This window comes from Schistocerca americana, chromosome 3, assembly GCF_021461395.2.
Source record: "Schistocerca americana isolate TAMUIC-IGC-003095 chromosome 3, iqSchAmer2.1, whole genome shotgun sequence".
NCBI classification, from domain to species: Eukaryota; Metazoa; Arthropoda; class Insecta; order Orthoptera; family Acrididae; genus Schistocerca; species Schistocerca americana.
The window spans coordinates 409,486,240-409,509,293 of record NC_060121.1 but is presented as its reverse complement, the minus strand read 5'-3'; the positions used below and the strand labels follow the sequence as shown (position 1 = coordinate 409,509,293).

Below are 23,054 nucleotides of genomic sequence, written 5' to 3'. Positions count from 1 at the left end.
TTTTGTGCTGCTGCTGATATTACCCTATATTCTTCTGAACAGAAATCTTTGTCTTCTTTCCATTTCACTTCACTTCACTGACCCTCACTATCTCAAGATTGAGCCTTGTAGTTCCCTTCTCAGATTTCTAGCTTCCCTACCACATTCCAACTTCTGACCTTCCACACCCTGAGTATTAGAATGTTACATTCTTGTTGGTTATTCCATCATTTCCTCAGTCAGCTCACCTGCTTGGCAGTTCTCTCATGGAGATCATAATGGAATATTAATCTGGAATATTTTACCAATGGAGAGATCATTATGATGCTTTCCCAGTTATAGGCCACACGTCTTGTGGCTACACCTGATATATCTTTAATACAGGGGTTTCCTTTTCCTTCTGCATCCTCATGCTATTGATAATTGCTAATTCGTCCACCTTTTACAGGCAGTTACCTACCTCAAGTGCGAGACAGCCCTGAACCTCTGTCCACTCCTTTGTCTTCTTCGATAAGGCTGTTGGCAGAATGATGATGATTTCTTATGCTGGAAGTCTTCGGCTAACATTCCTAATGACTTTAAGCAATGACTACGTTCTTCATGACCTGGACCCAGAGCCAAACACCCTCTCTTGATTCCTGCACAACCTCAATGCATTCTCTACCACATGCTTTGACTGGTCTACTTCAGCCCAGCCCGCCACTTTCCTGTACATCGACCTCCAGCTATCCAATGGCACCATCCAAACTTCTGTCCGTATCAAACGCACTAATTATCAACATTATCTGCATTTTGATAGCTGGCATCCCTTAAACAGCAAAAATCATTCCCATATAGCCTGGCCACCTCTGGACAGCCCCCTTATTAGTGATACACAACTCATTACCCACCATGCAGAATATCTTACTATGCACTAAGAGACAGTCTGCAGGAGATTTCCAGTGCCACATCCACATGTGCCTCTAAATCCTCTGACCAACCCTAGAAATCAACTGGAAAAAAACTCTTATACTCAAAATCAACACAGACTGGTAGAACTGGACCATATTCTTTGCCAGGGCTTTGAATTGTGCTTATATCTGTGTCCAGGAATAAACAACATCCTACCAATAGTAATTCCCATCCCCTTCAAATGTGGTATTCCACTGCCAACCTAATCTATAGAACATCCTAGTCCATCCTTATGCCTCACCTACTCCCAATCCCTTGCCACACGGGACATACTCCTGTCGAAGACCCAGATGTAAGACCAGTTCAATACATCCACCCACCAACTCAGCACATCTTACTCCAGTTCTATGTCAAGTTTATCCTATCTGATGCCCAACCACTTGTGAAAGCAGTCACGTCGTTCACCAGATCTGCTGTGATTTCTGCACAGCATTTTGTGTGGACATGACCAACAACCAAATATCCACTCGAATGAATGACAACTGCCAAACTGTGGGCAGAAGCAGGGATGACAACTGGCAGAATATGTGCTGGGCACAGCATGCTCAATTTCAATGGCTGCTTTACAACTCATGGTATCCGGATCCTTCCCAACACCACTATCTTTTCCTAAATATGTAGATAGAAGATGTTCTTCCAAAACATCATGTAATCCAATAGTCCTCCTGGCCTCAGCCTTCGCTAGCCCCAGCTCCACACTCACCTCCAACCCTTCCACATGATTTGACTTCACTTGTCTTGCACTGACACACTGTTCTTGACAGTCTATCTTGTCCTCTGTCGTACCTCCTTCTCTCAATCAAGTACTCCTTGCCACTGTGCACAAGTCCTCCTCCCTGGGGCCAGAATGAGCTCATCAGTGCTACATACCCATACCAAGCAGCTGCTATGTCTCCTGCCCATCTGCCATCCACCTTTCCCAGACATTCCCGCCTATTATTCACCTACTCTCCCACCTCATCTACCACTCCACTCACTCAATATAACCCCTCACTCCAGATGAGCAGCAGTTCTAGCACAATGCAGTCAGCCAGGTCAATGTGGACTATTCTCTCATTTATATATTCATCACAGACAGACTGAAAAACTGCTTGTGTGCTTTCATCGTTTATATGTCTTTGTTTGCTTCAACTTGAATCATTCACACTATTATCTTGGCAAAACTTGACTTGAGGTGTCTAACATCTCTTGGAAATATAAATCTCAATTAATCTACCTACATTAATACTTTAACCCAAGCGGTTATGGTTACTGTATGTCTATGTGATACTGCAAAATGAAACAAACTAGCAATCTGATGACTCTTCACATCATTGAGAGCTGAAGGCTACGTTAAAATTAGTTACAAACCTCAGGGTACAAATGGAGGAATGTTAATCGGGAACCAGATGTAAGAACAGCTTACACCAAACGTTAAGCGTCCGTAAAAAAGTATTTTTTCCAAGGGAGCTCACTGCTGCTATAAGTAAATAAACTTCCTTAAAAGGGTGATCCTCATAAAGGAAATTTCACTGGCACCCACAAGTAACACTTGGGGACTCTATGTGAAGCATGGTCAGTCAATCAGTAGCAACAACATTTATTTTTTACCTTGTAGAAACAGTGGGAAAATATTAACATGTCTTACCTCTCCACAGCAAAAATACCTTGTACATATATTGTACATTCAATAATTTCCACATGAGGATAATGACACATAAAGTACCCAATAGACCACAAATAAACACTAAGGAATAGAAAACAACTGTTAAAACTATTACAAAAGCTGAAAAACCAGAGATCATGAAGAACAAAAAGAAATGACAAACTGGGTGTAATAAAAATCTCAAATGAGATGGTAATGAATTGTTAATTTTATAACAGATGAACTGAGAGTTTTTTACTTTGCAGAACAACAATGAGCTACACAAAGGCTTAGTTTTGTGTATGAAGGATAAGGTAATGAGCTAAGCAGTCAAGATGACACGATTACTGAGACTGGAAAGCCCACATAAAGATCTGATGCAAGGTAATATGGTAAGTAGTCAATACAAAATGAATGCTAAGACTGGAAAGCAAACACCAAGATCTGATGCAAACAGTCACCCACCAAATAAAGTAGAGGAGACCTCCACTCAGTGTCTCAACTACATTATGAGTTGTTCCTTCATCCCTTCCATTACCTGTTAACCACAAAATGTAGAAAGGGGAAAATTTATCAAGGAAAATTCCAGAAGATTGTGACAGTGGAAATTTGAGAATGGAAAGAAATAAAAAAGAAGAAATAAAGAAAGGCGACGTTTCACACAAACACAAGAGAGATTTTCATAGATGGAGTGGGGGACGGGCGAAGGAAGAAGGGACAGAATGCTTTTCTGGTCAGTTATGTATGTCTAACTTCTATTTATATCTTTCACTTATTTTGTAGAGTAAGTATACATACTGACCCCTCCCCAAATGCACACTTCTGCTGCCACAGAATGGTCCAAATACAAGTCATGTCAGGAAAAAAAATCCCATCACTTATGAACTTTGAAGATTGTATTCAGAAAACACAAACAGAAAACAATCTGATATGGTCAAGAGCAGAACGCTTAGCAATTAATGACCAACAAAGAGGAATCAATTCTAAACAAAAATATTTCACAAAGGAAGAGAGGGTTCACAAAGGAACAGGGGGCAGCAAGTACTCATTTTCAGGGGATGCAATATTCATTACAGCAAACAGAAATATAGAAATACATATTAGATATTAATATTCGTAGCCTGTAGAATCAGATGTTCCTTTTTCACGGAGGGCGCAGGAATTAGTTATGGAGACTGGACAAAGGGGGGGGGGGGAGGGGGGGCAGTGGGATGTCACTTAGATTTCAGGCTACGATGACACATTTAGTACGATGTTATGACGAAATATTGCAGATAGATATTGTACAATCACTCAAAGGAAGAATTTTGTAGCAGAACTGTCTGAAATTATGAATCTCTTACAAACAAGAATATTGATTATTAATCAGTCACATAAAATTACTTCACTTATACTGCAGTAAGTGCCGAAACTGTCACACAGCTTAATGGTGGCACTTTGGTGTGAGATAATTGGATCTTTATTTTGATCACAACCACAAAAGGAAATTCTCTTTACTTTCTTCTCTGGCAGATAAAACGTTAACTCATCTTCCTGTCCACACTAGTACCCAACCTTTCTCCTGAGGTATATATCACACAAAATCTAAATGAAGATAGGGACTTAAACCCCATCCCAAGTGCAAGTCCATTACTTCAATCCTTTGGAACCCGCATTTGCAGCAAAACTCTTATAAAGTTAGTTACTTCTGAAATTAATCTCTTTAGCATTTTTTTAATTTTTTGAGTCTTCAGTCTTCTGACTGGTATGCCCTCTACATCTCCTCTAGTAACACAGAAGTCATTCTCTGATGTATTAACATATGTCCTATCATCCTGCCACTTCGCCTTGTCAGTGTTTTCCACATATTTCTTTCCTCTCTGATACTGGAGGAACCTCCTCATTCCTTACCTCATCAGTCCACCTAATTTTCAACATTCGTCTGCAACACCACATCTCAAACCCTTCGGTTCTCCTCTGCTCCGGTTTTCCTACACTCCGTGTTTCACTACCGTACAATGCTGTGCTCCAAACGTACATTCTCAGAAATTTCTTCCTCAAATTAAGGCCTATGTTTGATACTAGTTGACTTCCCTTGGCCAGGAATGCCCTTTTTGCTAGTGCCAGTCTGATTTTTATGTCCTCCTTGCTCTGTCCATCATTGGTTATTTTGCTGCCTAGGTAGTAGAATTTCTTAACTTCATCTACTTCACAACCATAAATCCTGATGTTACGTTTCTTGCTGTTCTCATTTCTGCTACTTCTCATTACTTTTGTCTTCCTTCGATTTACTCTCAATCCATATTCTGTACTCATTAAATTGTTCAGTCCATTCAGCAGATCGTGTAATTCTTCTTCCCTTTCACTCAGGATAGAAATGTCATCAGTGAATCGCATCACTGAATCCTTTCACCCTGAGCTTTAATTCCACTCCTGAACCTTTCTTTTATTTCCGTCATTGCTTCTTTGATGTACAGACTGAATAGCAGGGGTGAAAGACTACAACTGTCTTCACACTTTTTAATCTGAGCACTTCGTACCTGGTCATCCACTCTTATTATTCACTCTGGGCTCTTGTACATATTGTATATTACCCATCTCTCCCTATAGCTTACCCCTACTTTTCTCAGAATTTTGAACCTCTTGCACCATTTTACATAGTCAAATGCTTTTTCCAGGTTGACAAATCCTATGAATGTGTCTTGATGTTTCTTTAGTCTTGCTTCCATTATCAATCACAATATCAGAATTGCCTCTCTGGTGCCTTACTTTTCCTACAGCCAAACTAATCATCATCTCACATATCCTCCATTTTCTTTTCCATTCTTCTGTATATTATTCTTATCAGCAGCTAGGACGCATGAGCTGTTAAGCTGACTGTGTGATAATTCTCACTCGTGTCAGCTCTTGCAGTCTTTGGAATTGTGTGGCTGATATTTTTTCAAAAGTCAGAAGGTATGTCACCTGACTCATGCATTCTCCACACCAATGTGAATAGTAATTTTGTTGCCACTTCCCCCAATGATTCTACAAATTCTGATGGAATGTTATCTATCCCTTCTGCCTTCTTTGATCTTATATTCTCCAAAGCTCCCTTAAATTCTGATTCCAATACTGGACCCACTATCTCTTCTAAAACGACTCCTGTTTCTTCTTCTATCACATCAGACAAATCTTCTCCCTTACAGAGGCCTTTAATGTACTCTTTCACCTATCTGCTCTCTCTTCTGCATTTAACAGTGGGATTCCCATTGCCCTCTTAATGTTACCACCCTTGTTTTTAATTTCATTGAAGGTTATTTGACATTCCTATATGCTGAGTCCATCCTTCCAACAATCACAGCATCTCCGCTATATGGTGAGAAGCAACTTTCCTTTTCGTTATATTTTTACATTCCATCCTGGAGTTTCCATTGTTTGATTTACACCTGATGGCTTTTCTTCAATCATTTCTTTTCCTATTTCTTCACATTTTTCAAGCATTTTTTGCAATTACAAGCAACATGTACTGTGGATACGTGTTGTGTGTCTTTAATGCAGTGGTGTCCCGTGCTGGTTGAGTGTGAAAGACAAAAGAAGCAGACGAGTGGGCAGATAGCTGCCACGAGGTACCTAATTTTTCTGAAACCTGGATGTGGAGTCTGTCATGTAAGAGCCATCTATTTTTCTTGGTGTTCTAATTTTATTTTGGGTTTTTAACATGGTTGGAGTAAACGAAGATATACAAATGCATAGTTTTTTCAAGAATGTCAGTATTTATTCTTTTATTCACCATCCTCCTAGTTGTTTTCGTTTCATGTACAGGGATAGCCACTATGGTGGTGTTGGAATGGGGAAGATAACTGACTCAAAATTATTACCTGAAAACCACAGTTTATCCTCGGCTTTGAAGGATTCCTGCCTCTGTTTTAAGGATCATGGACTTCACACCAAAGAGGAGATATGTCAATGTTTATGTGAATTATATGAAGACGAGGAGGAAGGGTACATTGAGAATGAAGTGACATTGATTACGAACATGAGGATATAGAGCAATATGATACTTGTACAGATTCTAACCAATAGCTACAATAAGGAAGAAGAGAATGGATCAGTAGAAAAAATGCCACTTGAAGGTGAAGATGTTGCTCAATGGCATTTTTATTTTGACAGAAGCAAGGAAACCTTATGGATAAGTGATTCGAAATACCTAACCAGAATTTCACACACACACACAAAAAAAAAAAAAAAAAAAAAAAAAAAAAAAAAAAAAAAAAAAAAAAAAAAAAAAAAAAAAAATTGCAGCAGGATTTTGGAACATATATTGTGTTCAAACATTATGAATTACCTAAAAGAAAATGGTCTATTGACACACAGTCAACATGGGTTTAGAAAACATCATTCCTGTGAAACGCAACTAGCTCTTTATTCACATGAAGTGTCGAGTGCTATTGACAAGGGATTTCAGATCTATTCCATATTTCTGGATCTCCGGAAGGCTTTTGACACTTTACCACACAAGTGGCTCGTAGTGAAATTGCATGTTTATGGAATATCGTCTCAGTTATGTGACTGGATTTGTGACTTCCTGTCAGAGAGGTCACAGTTCATAGTAACTGACAGAAAGTCATCGAGTAAAACAGAAGTGATTTCTGGCATTCCCAAAGTAGTGTTATAGACCCTTTGCTGTTCCTTATCTATATAAACAATTTGGGAGACAATCAGAGCAGCCATATTCAGTTGTTTGCAGATGACGCTGTCATTTATTGACTAATAAAGTCAAACAGAAGACCGTGAGGTCATCCACATAAGTGCTAAAAGGAACTCATTAAACTTTGGTTACACAATAAATCAGTCTAATCTAAAAGCCGCAAATTCAACTAAATACCTAGGTATTACAATTATGAACAACTTACATTGGAAGGAACAAATAGAAAATGTTGTGGGGAAGGCTAACCAAAGACTGTGTTTTATTGGCAGGACACTTAGAAAATTTAAGAGACCTACTAAGGAGAATGCCTACGCTACACTTGCCCATCCTCTTTTAGAATACTGCTGCACGGTGTGGGATCCTTACCAGATAGGACTGATGGAGTATATCGAAAAAGTTTAAAGACAGGCAGCACATTTTGTATTATCACAAAATATGGGAGAGAGAGTCACAGAAATGATACAGGATTTGGACTGGACGTCATTAAAAGAAAGGCGTTTTTCATTGCGACGGAATCTTCTCACGAAATTCCAATCACCAACTTTCTCCTCCGAATGCAAAAATATTTTGTTGGCACCAACCTACATAGGGAGACATGATTACCACAATAAAATAAGGGAAATCAGAGCTCGTACGGAAAGATATAGGTGTTCATTCTTTCGACGCGCTATACAAGATTGGAATAATAGAGAATTGTGAAGGTGGTTCGATGAACCCTCGGCCAGGCAGTTAAATGTGATTTGCAGAGTATTCATGTAGACGTAGATGTAGATGTTGTTGTTGTTCTTGTTGTTGTGGTCTTCAGTCCTGAGACTGGTTTGATGCAGCTATCCATTCTACTCTATCCTGTGCAAGCTTCTTCATCTCCCAGCACCTACTGCAACCTACATTCATCTGAATCTGCTTACTGTATTCATCTCTTTGCCTCCCTCTACGATTTTTACCCTCCAAGCTGCCCTCCAATACTAAATTGGTGATCCCTTGATGCCTCAGAACATGTCCTACCAACTGATACCTTCTTTAGTCAAGTTGTGCCACAAACTCCTCTTCTCCCCAATTCTATTCAATACCTCCTCATTAGTCATGTGATCTACCCATCTAATCTTCAGCATTCTTCTGTAGCACCACATTTCAAAAGCTTCTATTCTCTTCTTGTCCAAACTATTTATTGTCCATGTTTCACTTCCATACATGGCTACACTCCATACAAATACTTTCAGAAACGACTTCCTGACATTTAAACCTATACTCGATCTTAACAAATTTCTCTTCTGCAGAAACACTTTCCTTGCCATTGCCAGTCTACATTTCATATCCTCTCTACTTCGACCATCATCAGTTATTTTGCTCCCCAAATAGCAAAACTCCTTTACTACTTTAAGTGTCTCATTTCCTAATCTATTTCCCTCAGCATCACCCGACTTAATTCGACTACATTCTATCCTCGTTTTGCTTTTGTTGATGTTCATCTTATATCCTCCCTTCAAGTCACTATCCGTTCCGTTCAACTGCTCTTCCAAGTCCTTTGCTGTCTCTGACAGAATTACAATGTCATTGGCGAACCTCAAAGTTTTGTATTTCTTCTCCATGCATTTTAATTCCTACTCCGAATTTTTCTTTTGTTTCCTTTACTGCCTGCTCAATATACAGATTGAATAACATCGGGGAGAGGCTACAACCCTGTCTCACTCCCTTCCCAACCAATACTTCCCCTTTCATGTCACTCGACTCTTATAACTGCCATCTGGTTTCTGTACAAATTGTAAATAGCCTTTCGCTCCCTGTATTTTACCCCTGCCACCTTCAGAATTTGAAAGAGAGTATTCCAGTCAACATTGTCAAAAGCTTTCTCTAAGTCTACAAATGCTAGAAATGTAGGTTTGCCTTTCCTTAATCTAGCTCCTAAGATAAGTCGTAGGGTCAGTATTGCCTCACTTGTTCCAATATTTTTATGGAATCCAAACTGATCTTCCCCGAGGTCGGCTTCTACTAGTTTTTTCATTCATCTGTAAAGAATTTGCATTAGTATTTTGCAGCAGTGACTTATTAAACTGATAGTTTGGTAATTTTTACGTCTGTCAACACCTGCTTTCTTTGGGATTGGAATTATTATATTCTTCTTGAAGTCTGAGGGGATTTCACCTGTCTCATACATCTTGCTCACCAGATGGTAGAGATTTGTCAGGCCTGGCTCTCCCAAGGCTGTCAGTAGTTCTAATGGAGTGTTGTCTACTCCCAGGGCCTTGTTTCGACTCAGGTCTTTCAGTGCTCTGTCAATCTCTTCACGCAGAATCATATCTCCCATTTCATCTTCATCTACATCTTCTTCCATTTCCATAATATTGTCCTCAAGTACATCGCCCTTGTATAGACCCCCTATATACTCCTTCCACCTTTCTGCTTTCCCTTCCTTGCTTAGAAGCGGGTTTCCATCTGAGCTCTTGATATTCATACAAGTGGTTCTCTTTTCTCCAAAGGTCTCTTTAATTTTCCTGTAGGCAGTATCTATCTTACCCCCAGTGAGATCAGCCTCTACATCCTTACATTTGTCCTCTAGTCATCCCTGCTTAGCCATTTTGCACTTCCTGTCGATCTAATTTTTTGAGACGTTTGTATTCCTTTTTGCCTGCTTCATTTACTGTATTTTTATATTTTCTCCTTTCATCAATTAAATTCAATATTTCTTCTGTTACCCAAGGATTTCCACTAGCCCTCGTCTTTTTACCTACTTGATCCTCTGCTGCCTTCACTACTTCATCCCTCAGAGCTACCCATTCTTCTTCTACTGTATTTCTTTCCCCCATTCCTGTCAATTGTTCCCTTATGCTCTCCCTGAAACTCTGTACAACCTTTGGTTTTGTCAGTTTATCCAGGTCCCATCTCCTTAAATTCCCACCTTTTTGCAGTTTCTTCAGTTTTTATCTACAGGTCATAACCAATAGATTGTGGTCAGAGTCCACATCTGCCCCTGGAAATGTCTTACAATTTAAAACCTGGTTCCTAAATCTCTGTCTTACCATTATGTAATCTATATGAAACCTGTCAGTGTCTCCAGGCTTCTTCCATGTATACAACCTTCTTTTAGGATTCTTGAACCAAGTGTTAGCTATGATTAAGTTATGCTCTGTGCAAAATTCTACCAGGCGGCTTCCTCTTTCATTTCTTACCCCCAATCCATAGTCACCTACTACGTTTCCTTCTCTCCCTTTTCCTACTCTCTAATTCCAGTCACCCATGACTATTAAATTTTCGTCTGCCTTCACTATCTGAATAATTTATTTTATATCACACATTTCTTTAATTTCTTTGTCATCGGCAGAGCTAGTTGGCATATAAACTTGTACTACTGTAGTAGGCGGGGGCTTCGTGTCTATCTTGGCCACAATAATGCGTTCACTATGCTGTTTTTAGTAGCTTACCCGCACTCCTATTTTTTTATTCATTATTAAACCAACTCCTGCATTACCCCAATTTCATTTTGTATTTATAACCCTGTATTCACCTGGCCAAAAGTCTTGTTCCTCCTGCCACCGAACTTCACAAATTCCCACTATATCTAACTTTAACCTATCCATTTCCCTTTTTAAATTTTCTAACCTACCTGCCCGATTAAGGGATCTGACATTCCACGCTCCGATCCATAGAACGCCAGTTTTCTTTCTTCCGATAACAACGTCCTCTTGAGTAGTCCCCGCCTGGAGATCCGAATGGGGGACTATTTTATCTCTGGAATATTTTACCCAAGAGGACGCCATCATCATTTAACCATACAGTAAAGCTCCATGCCCTCGGGAAAAATTATGGCTGTAGTTTCCCCTTGCTTTCAACTGTTCGCAGTACCAGCACAGCAAGGCCGTTTTGGTTTGTGTTACAAGGCCAGATCAGTCAATCATCCAGACTGTTGCCCCTGCAACTACTGAAAAGGCTGCTGCCCCTCTTCAGGAACCACATGTTTGTCTGGCCTCTCAACAGATACCCATCCATTGTGGTTGCACCTACGGTACGGCCATCTGTATTGCTGAGGCACGCAAGCCTCCCCACCAAGGTCCATGGTTCATGGGGGGAGGGGGGTGAGCGTAGATAAGAGCAACAAATATCATTAAGATTTTACCTGAACCAAATGGAATTGCCACAGATGCCAAAACCCCTATGGCTGCATTTCTATAAATTATATATCTCTAAAAGGTCAAAGAACTTGTGAAATACACAAATATTTCCACAGTAATAAATTGACAAAACAAATGCCTGCAGTGGGAGGAACAGACAGTTGATGGATGTGACAGTGACTTCATGTTGACAAACTGTGAAGAAATCATGACACCTATTGGGACTCCATTTATGATTGCCTGTAGAGAGTCACACCATGCTAAAGTGGAGAAACTGTGGAAAATCAATAGGATGGGACTGATAATGCTCAAAGCAAATCAGTTTCAGTAGATATTTGCTACTATTAGGATGCCTTCATTTTGATGATGTAACAACCAGAGCTGCAAGGCAACAAATTGAGAAATTAGCTCCTGTTCATGCCTTCCACTCTCAGTTCGTTGAAAACTGCCAAAACAGTTCCAGTTTGGGTGAACTTACGACGATAAATGAGATGCTAGTTGCCTTTTGTGGCAGGTGTGGTTTTCCCTAATTTATGCCTCGAAAGCCTGCAGAATACTGCATCAACATTTATTCAATTGTGGACATTAAGACATTTTATACTCACACCACTGAAATATATTGTGGAAAACAGTCTGAGGGCCAGTATTTTGTTCATCTGAATAAGCTCCTTGACACTGTCACATGATTGATTGAACCAGTAAAAATGTCTAAATGTGACCTGGCAATGAACAATTATTACTCAAGCATTCTTCTAGCAAAAGATTTGTTTGAAAGCAGAATCAAATTCATAGGAACACTTATAAGAAATGAAAAAGAGATTTCTCCAGAATTTATGAACGATCCTTCCCATAAGCAGGGTCATAATTATTTGGTTTAAAGTATGGTGAGTTAAGTAACTAAAAGGGGAAAAAAGATGTAATTCTCTTATCAACTTGACACGATACCGCTGAAATTGACCTTGACTTGGCGACATCTCTAACAGTACTTCATTAAGATACGCAAAAGGTGGTGCAGACTTGATAGATCATGTGTGTTCCACACTAAGAAAACAAGTGGCATATGGCAGTTTCTTTCGGGCAACTTGATACAGCTGGAATTAAGTCATACAAAATTTATAGTGCCAATGTTGCTAGATAAAATAACTACAGAAGAAGACTTTATCTCAGTGAACTTGCTCAAATGTTGGAGGAGCCGGACTTCAGAAATTTGATCAATGAACTGGAGGCTTCTGAAGGATACACTCTTTTCCCTTTCTAAGTACAAAAAATTCCTCAATCATCCCACCTAATATCATCTCAGCTGTTCTCAGGGGAATTTCTTACTTATGTGGGTCCCATAAAAATAACAGAACAACCCTTGCCAGTGAGAAATTCTCATGCAAAGTTTGTAAAACACATAGCACAGTGATTTGCGGAAAGGGGCTAGGTGGTGATGAAACTGAAGACTGGGAAGAGAATGAACACTGGGATATTTTCTACATCATGATGTCTTTCAGTTTTCAAACAACTGGAAATCCAGGATGGATAATACTGTCTTTCAGTTTTGTGTTTTTTTAAAAGAAAACAACAAACTAAGACAGCTGTACTGTAACTTCCAAAAAAATTCACATTCGAGCTCAATGAGAAACTTTTCTCTGGTTACCAAATTATTAATTTTAAGAGTCTCAATTCTAGTTTTCATGTATTTTAATGATATTCTTTTCAAATTTATTTTGGTTGATCGAGATATATGCATTACCTCATTTATTTCTTTACGAGGTACTGCTGCTAAACCCAATGTTGAATGTGTTTTTTCTTGCAGCTCAAATCTTACGGTAATGTATTATTTTTGTATTCATTATATAATGTTTGTCTACATTATACTGCTCTTCAAAAATTGATATACTTCCCTACAACCAAATATTAACAAAATATTGCATTATAAGTGGAGAAAAACAAATATTTTTTGATGCAGCCAATTTCTTGGCATGTGGGCTCCACTGCAACTAGAATTTACACAGGTTCCAGACGGTTAACAAAGGCATCACCTCACCAACTCCTATCTGGAACTCTCCATTAAGTGCTGTACATCAGTACTAAATCTCTTATACTTCACCTCAGTGCTGTGATGCCATCTGGCAAAAAGACACATTTTGCATAGACCCTAAGCTGCTTGTTCTATTAAATTTTATTCACATCAATTCATTACTGTTCTGTCTGAAACTATGGTGTCAGAAATATGAAAGTATCTTTAAGAATATTTACATAATTTTGAAAGAGATGTAGGATCTTCAGAGTTTATGGTAATGGCCAAAAAATTAAATTGGAAGTCCAGAAGATTTTCAACCCCATTCATCCTGAATATAAATCCAATGGCTAAACCATTTTCCTACCCTGTTTAGTCAAACATTTCGATTTTTTTTTTAATACAGATGTTAATAGATTATTACTTTTATAATTACAAAGTACTAACATCATTCCACTGCAAAACTAGGGATGGACCATCAACACATCCCTCTGCTTTGGTCTACTAAAATAAAAATTTACTAAAAAATGATTTGAAGTACAACAACATTTATTCTACTTTTATTCCATTCTTCAAATTAATTCCAATTGCATTCAGTACAATTCTTCACCTACACAACCGTTATTGTTTCACATATTTTAATGAGTGTCACCTCACATTTTGTCAGAAACACTCCACAAAATGAGGTGGTGCAGCAGTTCACAATGAACTGGGGTTGAGGTCCCTTTTCACAAGAGCACAGACTAATTTCTTTCCCACCTCTAGCTTGTTGTTTGGTCTCGACAGATATCACTACAAGCTACAAAATACTTAATCACCTTTCCTTCCTTCGGAAAACCTTCACCCTAGGAAAATTTTATTTCACCCAACAATTTTCACTTGAGAAAACCAAGTGGTATTACACTGGGTAAGATCAGAGCAACAAGAAAATTATTCATGATCTCTGACGCAATAGAACTCATATGAAACAGAGGTTGCACCCCTCTCAATAAGACAGATTAATGTGATAGTGGAGAGCTGCTCCAACACTGTCTGGACTAGTTTTCAGACTCTCCTCCAAATTTTCGTCACCTAAAACATTGCTTATATCAACCAAGGAACATGCTATTTTCTTCACTAATCAGAGGATTTCAGATGCTCAATTAGAACTATAAAACTGAAAATTTGTGGGATTTTCAACATATCCTCGTGATAAACTAACAGTTTGCCTAGCCGCATATCCATTCTGGTTGTTTTGTTTCCGTGACTGTTCTACTTCATGGTTATACTGAATGGAAAGGTATTACTAGACAGAAATATGCTTGCTATTTTCCCTTATCAGTAGTTCTGAAATTGCAAAAACCAATTTGAGGCCCGAGGCCCAAGGTTAAGAACACACTGGCAGAGCTCTGTAGTTGTATGTGGGTTAATACTATTACATTAAATGATGTGCATATCACACAGGAACAATAAGGGAACATGTGAGATGGGGCATAAGGCATTGAAAAACAGTTATCTTCCTCAGTCTATCGTAATTTTTGATGCCATTCCTCTCTCTCTCTCTCTCTCTCTCTCTCTCTCTCTCTCTCTCTCTCTCTCTCTCTCTACATTCAGTCCTGGCGAAAGTGGGGGAGGGGGACTGGGGTAGTGATAGGAAGGGCACCCAGCTGCCCCTGAAACCAACCATGCTGACCCTACCACTGATGTGAGGCAAAGGCACAAGGAAACATGAAAAGAAGAAGATCTGTCTTTACCTATCTATACCTGCTGTTGTGTCTAGACAAGACAGCCTAGACAGAATGAGAGGAAGCCGAAAGGCACGCGCTTAAACTCACGCAGGCTGGCATGAGGTCTGAAACAGGATACGTAATGCATGCTATAAAGAAAAGTACCTAGCTTCTGGAATACGTAACTTTAATCCATAATTGTATAACATCGCTCTTGTACAGATATAATCTCCATTTCAATATACTTGGTGATGGCGCCTTGCTAGGTCGTAGCAAATGACTTAGCTGAAGGCTATGCTAACTATCGTCTCGGCAAATGAGAGCGTGATTGTCAGTGAACCATGACTAGCAACGTCGGCTGTACAACTGGGGCGAGTGCCAGGACGTCTCTCTAGACCTGCCGTGTGGTGGCGCTCGGTCTGCTATCACTGACAGTGGCGACACGCGGGTCCGGCGTATACTAATGGACCGCGGCCGATTTAAAGGCTACCACCTAGCAAGTGTGGTGTCTGGCGGTGACACCACACCTGCCCCTTCCCTATCTTTCAGATTATAACATATACTTTTATTCTGAAACAGTGTTACCAGATTCAGATTACATTTTATTTGCTCCAAGAAAATGGCTACTTTCTTAAATAAATGATAGACTCATTTCACTGATACAAATAAAGAATTTGGAATGCAGTCTTTACATTAAGAACTCGATTATTTATTCAAGTTTGCAATATGGCACAGTAGTACCTCCAAAAATACATAATGTGTTGTGCTTGCACAGTGCCCAGAAAACGAAAACTAATATCTCACTCCATCACACAAAAGAAAATGGCAGCACCAATGCAACTGATCAATGATAGCACCTTATCAAAAAAATGTTATGAAACAACGCAATTCTCGTGAAATTAAATGGAACGACTTGTGTCCATGATAGAGGTGGTGTATATATCACCAACATTAGTTTTCAATACCTGACAAGGAAAGTTGCTACTCACTGCTAGTCACTGTCCTTATCCATCCAGACCTCCTCCCTGTTCCCATTCCAGCACTACACAGCCGTCATTTCACTGCCAGACCCAGTCTTTTAATTTCTTTTTATTTCTCTCCTTTCCTTACTTACCCCCTACCCCCCTCCCCTCCGCACCTTCTCTCCTGCCCTCCGTCTAAACTGCAACACTTCATTGTCCGCCACTCCCACCATGCACTGGGGCTGCTGCTCGCAGTATTGTTTCAGTTCTCTGAGACTGCAGACATGTGTGCAAGTTACGTTTGTTTGTTTGTATGTGGGGGGGGGGGGGGGGGGGTGGGCGGGGTGTGTGTGCATGCCTTTAGATCCATGGCCAAAAGCTACAATTGTGTGAATCTTTTTGTTGTGCCTATCGCAACTCAGCATCTCCGCTATATGGTGAGTAGCAACTTGCCTTCTCTGGCATTGTTACATTCCATCCTGGATTTTCCATTGTTCAACATTAGTTTTCAAGTGAGAAACGCTGTCATCACAAAATAGTTATTTTCAATTCAAATTTGAGGACTGAAACAGATTCTGTTCTCAAATTGAGCAAGAAAAATACAGTTTGCTTAAGCAGCACCAAATATAAAAGCAAGCTTACTGAGTCCCTCATGTTAGACATGTAACATAGTAATAAAATATTTGTCTCGACATATATTTACATCCTTGGAACAACATTAGTTACGTTGAACAATTTTTTTTAATTTTACTTAAAGAAATACAGCAACTAGCCAGCTTTACATATGTCTGTTTCTTGCAAAATGTCATTTCTACATTCTGCAGTTGTTACTCATACATATAAAGAGCATATAGTAACAAGACAGGCAACAATGAACAGCCCTAACTAAAAAGCTGGATTCACTTAATAGGTACTAAGCCTCTGGTAACTCATTTTCCCCATGGTGTTCATTTCACAGTGCAGCTTATAAAACTATATCGACACAGTACACATAGCACTATCTTCGGATGGAGTTTATTGGTAGTAAGATTATTATTTTATGAACTCCTATATTGTTGTCTGTAATACACACAGCAATTACACTTGGTATTTTTTTTTTTTTTAATTTAAGCTTTCCAATGACATTAGTCACATTTGGGCACTGGTATGAACCAATGGGAACAGGTTACAATTTGTACGGATCTCTCTGAACAATAGTTTTACCACCACACACTCAAATAATGTGTATAATCTTTTGGACATGTCTGAAAGAACAGACACAAAAACACTGGTATGACAACCAACCAGCTGCCAATTAGAATGAATGCCCACTGCCAAAAACAATGTGGACCACCTAGTGGCACAACATGCAGCAGTGCACAACATGCAAGATTTCAATGGTTGCTTCACAAGCTGTGCCATCTGGATCTTCCCCACCACCACCAGTTTTTCTGAACTGCACAGATGGGAGCTATCCTTACAGCACATCCTTCGCTCCCACAACCTTCCTGGTCCAAACCTAAGGTAGTTCACTGCGACATGCATTTTTCCTACAGCTAGAAAAAGGAAGTGCATTCCAAAAGCCAGTCCATCTCCGTACCTTTCGTTTGTGTGCCTATCAATGATGCAGTGCTTCTGCTTATCAGTGAGTTATCTCCTTTCTTCCTAAATAATTTGTAATTTTCAACCAGAACTTTCTGTGCATTATTACATCACATGTTACAGAGAAGAAACATTAGTTCAACTCTGGTGGAGACTTAACATAGGCAAGCTGGAGAAAAAACAGTTACACAAGTTGTTTCAGTACAGTAGTTCCAAGTGACTTCGTGCAGAAAGAACCACGTAGTAGGCGTGATTGAACTAAAACATAAAACACAGCAGTGGTGTCTGACCAATACAGACACTCAAATAACAGCACTTTTGTTTCGTTGGGGATTAGTTAACAATTCAGTACCACATCTATATAACTCTGACAGTATCATGGCAGTCACGCAACAAAAGGAAGACTTCAAAAACACAAACATTAGGAAAATAAAAGCTGACACTTCAACAAGCCCCCATGAGAACAGGGGGTTTAGACTAGTAATGATGTTCTTAATCTTTTCTAATATATCAAAATAGAGGAAAATATGAGACCACAGTAGAAAAAGTGGGTTGTTCAATAACTGCAGATTGTCCAGTGTGTATTAAGAAGTAGAAGAAGAAACTGTCATGACACGTTTATTGACTATGCAAACTCACAACTCAATTGCTCCCATTCCACCTCAGACTACATTAAAGGTCAATTTGTCACCTCAACAAACCAAAAACTTCTTTCCCTAAATGGATTCCCACCTCTGCTACACCTATAGAGAATTAGTAAAAACCGTGATCTAATCACAACTGAAATAAACAAATAAAAACATCCCCAGCTGTATCTTTGTAATGTACATGATCAAACTTCAGAGAGTATCCCAATGGCTTACATTGTTCACTAGACCCAAAGGTCAGTTACAGGTAATCCAAAGCAGTAAGTCCTAACTGTAGACAACCACACCACATCAACAATCACTTTGCCCCATAAATATATACTCTATTTACTTCAGAGGCACCCTGTGTCGCAGTACTCTGACATCAATTGGTACTTTGTCGTCTTTGGAAATATCTAAAAGCAGTAGCATATCTAATTTCTCTAGACAGGTTTTCAGTGTGATACCGACATTACTCCAATGACATACCTGTTGATTTGGAACATATGAGCAGTAACAAACTACATGTTTTTCTATGTATTTGGGTGGCTGACGTACTACGGTGAACAAAGCATCGGTCAGTAATGATTTTCTTATTTCATTTTTAGTAATTATTTACTTCTGGTTACGTTACGTTCAGTCATTCAAAAATAATAATCATCTGAAAAATGGGCTACGTTCATAAGTTCTATTAAAAATACTACTTACCCTGCATGCAGGGCACGCTCCTACAATTATTATTTCCTGTGGCTGCACTGTGATGGTAGTTGCTCCGTAGGTTGGTACATAGTTACCCTGAATGGGGGCAGCTTGATTAATATACGGTTGATATCCCGGAGGTGGTGGCGGCGGCGGCTGAATTGTAGCAGCATTTTCTGGCATGTAACCTGAAATACCGCTGGGTCAAAAAGACAGACGAAACATAAAATCAAATCACATTACGTCAACACGTTAACATACCAGGAGTAGGTGAGTACGGGGGTGGCTTATCATATTCTCTCGGCACTGACATTGTTTGCAATCACGGGCAAATTTTTACAAAAGCTGCAAAGGCTATTTGTTTTCTGCTGACAATTTCCACAGTCGATATCTTTCTTTTTTTCTCCTAAACAAAAAATTGAATACGTCAACTACGAAATCAAACACACTTATACAACTGTCACATGAACGGGTGTCAGAGATGCATTTGCTATATGTAGCATGCGTTTGACATCTACCTCGTCGCAACTATTACATCACACACAATTTTTACAATTGTAGGAGGATTTTCGTTGTGACTAAGAAATTCTTTCTAACTGTAAAACAACCTTGACAGTAGATATTGCCTCAGAGGCTCTACAAACGTGGACATATTATCAAAATTACTTTTAATTTCTGGAGGCAGAGCATTGTAAAAATTTGTGCCAGTATAAATGCACACACTTTTGCACAATCGTCAGATTTTTTATAATCAGTGGGAAAATCGTGCTTCTTCCTTCGTTAGATTCATTTTTTTCTGTTGTACAACTCAGTATTTTTACTTATGAAACACATAAGCGAAAATCCCATTACAAGTTTCTAAGACTTATATAGAGAAGAGTACATAATATTTTAAATAGAATACCATGTCCGGAAGTGCACCGTTTCCATTCTACGACGGCTTCAAGTCAGGTGCGTAACGCGTCCACGTCTGCTGAGGGAAAGAGAAAAGTCCCAAAGTTGCTTGTTTTGGTATGTTATAGGGTAGATAGGATGAAGTTTACTACATCAGACGGTCATATCATGTACGCAAAGTTTAATTTACGAGACTCCTGATAAAACAGACTAAGATCTGCAGGAACGAGACCTGACCCCTGAACTAGAAACTGAAAGGACGCCAGGTGGGATGGAGAGTGTGAACTAGAACATGCTTCGTAGGTACAGTGGCTGTACCAGCATTGGTGGTCACCACATCGAGCCTCTGTTATAAGGCATCAGTGCCGTTCCGTAAGTAAAGTACGCTGTTTTTTTTTAATAACGTAAACACTTAATATCTAGGTGATAATACAAAGAAATGTACTTACGTGATAAACGGATGTTTCGCTATGTTTCCTTTCGAATGGTTACATGATAGTCACGCTTAATTCAGTTCCTCAAGCAGCAGGAGTACGTGAGTTAAACATCTGAACTGAAACTTCGAGAACGGAACCGTACGTTTCCGGACATGGGTCCCTATTCAAAATATTACGTGCTCATTCCCCTCTACGAATCATAGAAGTTTGTAACACTAATTTCTGAACACCTTATTTATACTGGGAAACAGTAGTAAGCATTTTTGGTTTCTGGGAAAGATTCCTGCAAGTACATCTACACTCATTATTCTTACTAAAAGTTTTGGACCAAAAATTTTTCTTTCTTAGTGACTGGTTTCCCCAAAATATGATTATATGTTTTATTACAGAGTGGACGTATCCACAGTATCGTGATATCATCGAGTTACATTCCCACTCTCACAGACAATATGTAAGGCAAAAATCGATAAATTGAGTCTTTTGTGAAGGTTATATGATGAGACCAGTTTACTCCATTGTCAAACATATCAGACAGGAGCTTAGTTGTTTAAAACCTTTCTACATAATGTCAGATGTAGGAGATATAAAAAAATGCATATTTCCTTTACTTTCATTCTATTATGTCATACGGGATCATATTCTGGGATAACTCATCAAACTGAGCAAAAGTTTCTAATGTGCAAAAGTGGGTAACAAGAATCATTTGTGGTGTAAATTCAGGAACATCATGTAGAAACCTGTTCAAGATGCTTTGTATTTTAACCACTGCTTCTCAGTATATTTATTCCTTAATGAAATTTGTTGCAAGTAATATATCTCTATTCCCAACCAATAGCTCAATACATAGTATCAGTACTAGGAATAAAAACAATCTAATAAAGACCTAAAATCATTTACCTTGATCCAAAAAGGGGTCCGATATTCAGGAACACACATATTCAATAAATTTCCAGCAACCATTAAAAAATTGATTTCAGATAAAGCACAGTTTAAACAGAGTTTGGAAAACTTTTTGATAGTCATCTTCTTCTACTATATAGGTGAATATCTTAACAGAGACCGTTAGGCCAGCTTAAGTAAAAATGTCTTTTAGATTTCAGTTTTGACAGCACTTTGTCACAACAGTCAAGATCAGGTATTTTGTGTATGAAACATTTATTAATAGTGCATAATAATGTTTCAGTCTGACAGCATATTAATTCTGTAAATATTAGCTGTTCAGGTTTACTGTATTGTATTCACGTAGTTTGACAATCTCCTGACAAATGATCAGGGTAGTAAGTATTATATACAAATGTTTTATGTTATACTTTCTGGCATGTTCCACAGCCGCGAGAATCATCTCATATTTTGGGTCTATGGAACGAAAACTGAATCTAATCTAATCTCATCACGTGACATCAAAACATTCCACAATGCATTTCACATGTTGGCATTCACACTGCTGGCAGGTCATGTCACGCCACCCCACGCCAAGGTTTCTCAGGAAGAAAGTCTTGACGGCATCGTCACCTGCTAACATCGGAAGTTAACTTATTTTCGCCGCACTGACTCATTTTATAGTAGCAGATTTGGTCTTTTGCGTTTTATTAATCTTTATTATTGTGCTTTGTTTTCGTAGCAAATTGCAAATGTTTCATAACGACTTGAATATTTGTTCCATTGAGTGTTCTTCCACGAAAGAGGTCAGGTATCTGACAGTGAAAAATTATTTAGCTTTCACAGTAACAGAGTAGAGCTAATGCCCACACTCTATAGAGTGTTTTTTTTCCCCACTGTGTGCAAACTCTAGTGACTGATTGATGAGAGGATACAAAAAGGTCTAATGAGCTTATGTTCAGAAATGCATAATCTCCATGGTAGAGACCTCTTATTCAGTCATACTTTGTTAAGAGATGCAGTCTAATACATGCTGTACCATAATGTCACAGTTACAGTATGCATGGTTTCCTCCTAGAGGACGGTACTGTTCCTCATACATCATGCCCTAGTGCCCTGTCCCGCCATAGTAATTGGTTATGTTGTGTCCAATTCACTTCTCTTGCTGACTCACCTTGTAGTGAATATGAGACAGTGTTGTACACAATGGTTCCATATTCGAATCGAGAGCTTGCCGGCATGGTGTTTACCTATGGAAAGGCAAACAGCAATGAGTGGCAGGCAGCAAGGTTCTATCAGCAGACCTATCCCCACCAACAACCACAGCTTTCAATGTTTGCAACAGCGTTTCGCCGTTTGTCTGGGACAGGATCGTTTCTGGAAGCAGGAAATCATGATGGACATACCCAAAATGTTCGGACACCAGACTTGGAGGAAAATGTGATTAACACTGTGGAAGGCGAGTGCCGTGTCAGTACCAAGCAGTTGGGCTGCTAGTACAGGGTAACGACCGTCTGGAACATTCTCCATGACAATTGTTACTACCCTTACCACTTACAGTGTGTGCAGGGCCTACTAGCGACACACTTTCCACATCAGGAGCTGTTCTGTCACTCGTTTCTTCACCAGGCAAATACAGTTCTGGGATTTGTGTCATCCATCCTATTCACAGATGAGGCCACCTTTTTATGCAATGTGTTATCTTCCTTCACCTTTCATAAAAGTCATCTGTGGGAGAGTATGCAGAACCCCATGGTATGGTGGCAGCAAATCATCAGCATTAGTGCAGCCAGAATGAGTGGGTCAAGGTAATTGGCGACCGTATATTGGGACCAGTCTTCCTTCCACGTCGCCTAACAGGCCAGAATTGTCAGGGTTTTTTGTGAGAGATTTGCCTCCGCTTCTGGAAGAAGTGCCATTGATGATTCAAAGGGCT

General features: G+C 39.3%; 1 protein-coding gene across 1 annotated transcript in view; it reads right to left on the bottom strand.

The window, feature by feature from the left end:
• The window catches only part of LOC124605576 (brain protein I3), a 44,685-nt gene extending 25,281 nt beyond the window's left edge, over window positions 1-19,404 (bottom strand). The window contains exons 1-2 of the mRNA XM_047137353.1: window positions 19,170-19,404; window positions 18,918-19,096 (exon numbers count right to left, since the gene is read on the bottom strand). Of these exons, the coding sequence (XP_046993309.1) occupies window positions 18,918-19,096; window positions 19,170-19,221 (231 nt within the window). The 5' untranslated portion in view covers window positions 19,222-19,404. The remainder of the gene's footprint in view (window positions 1-18,917; window positions 19,097-19,169) is intronic.
• Between the last annotated feature and the right edge of the window lie 3,650 nt (window positions 19,405-23,054).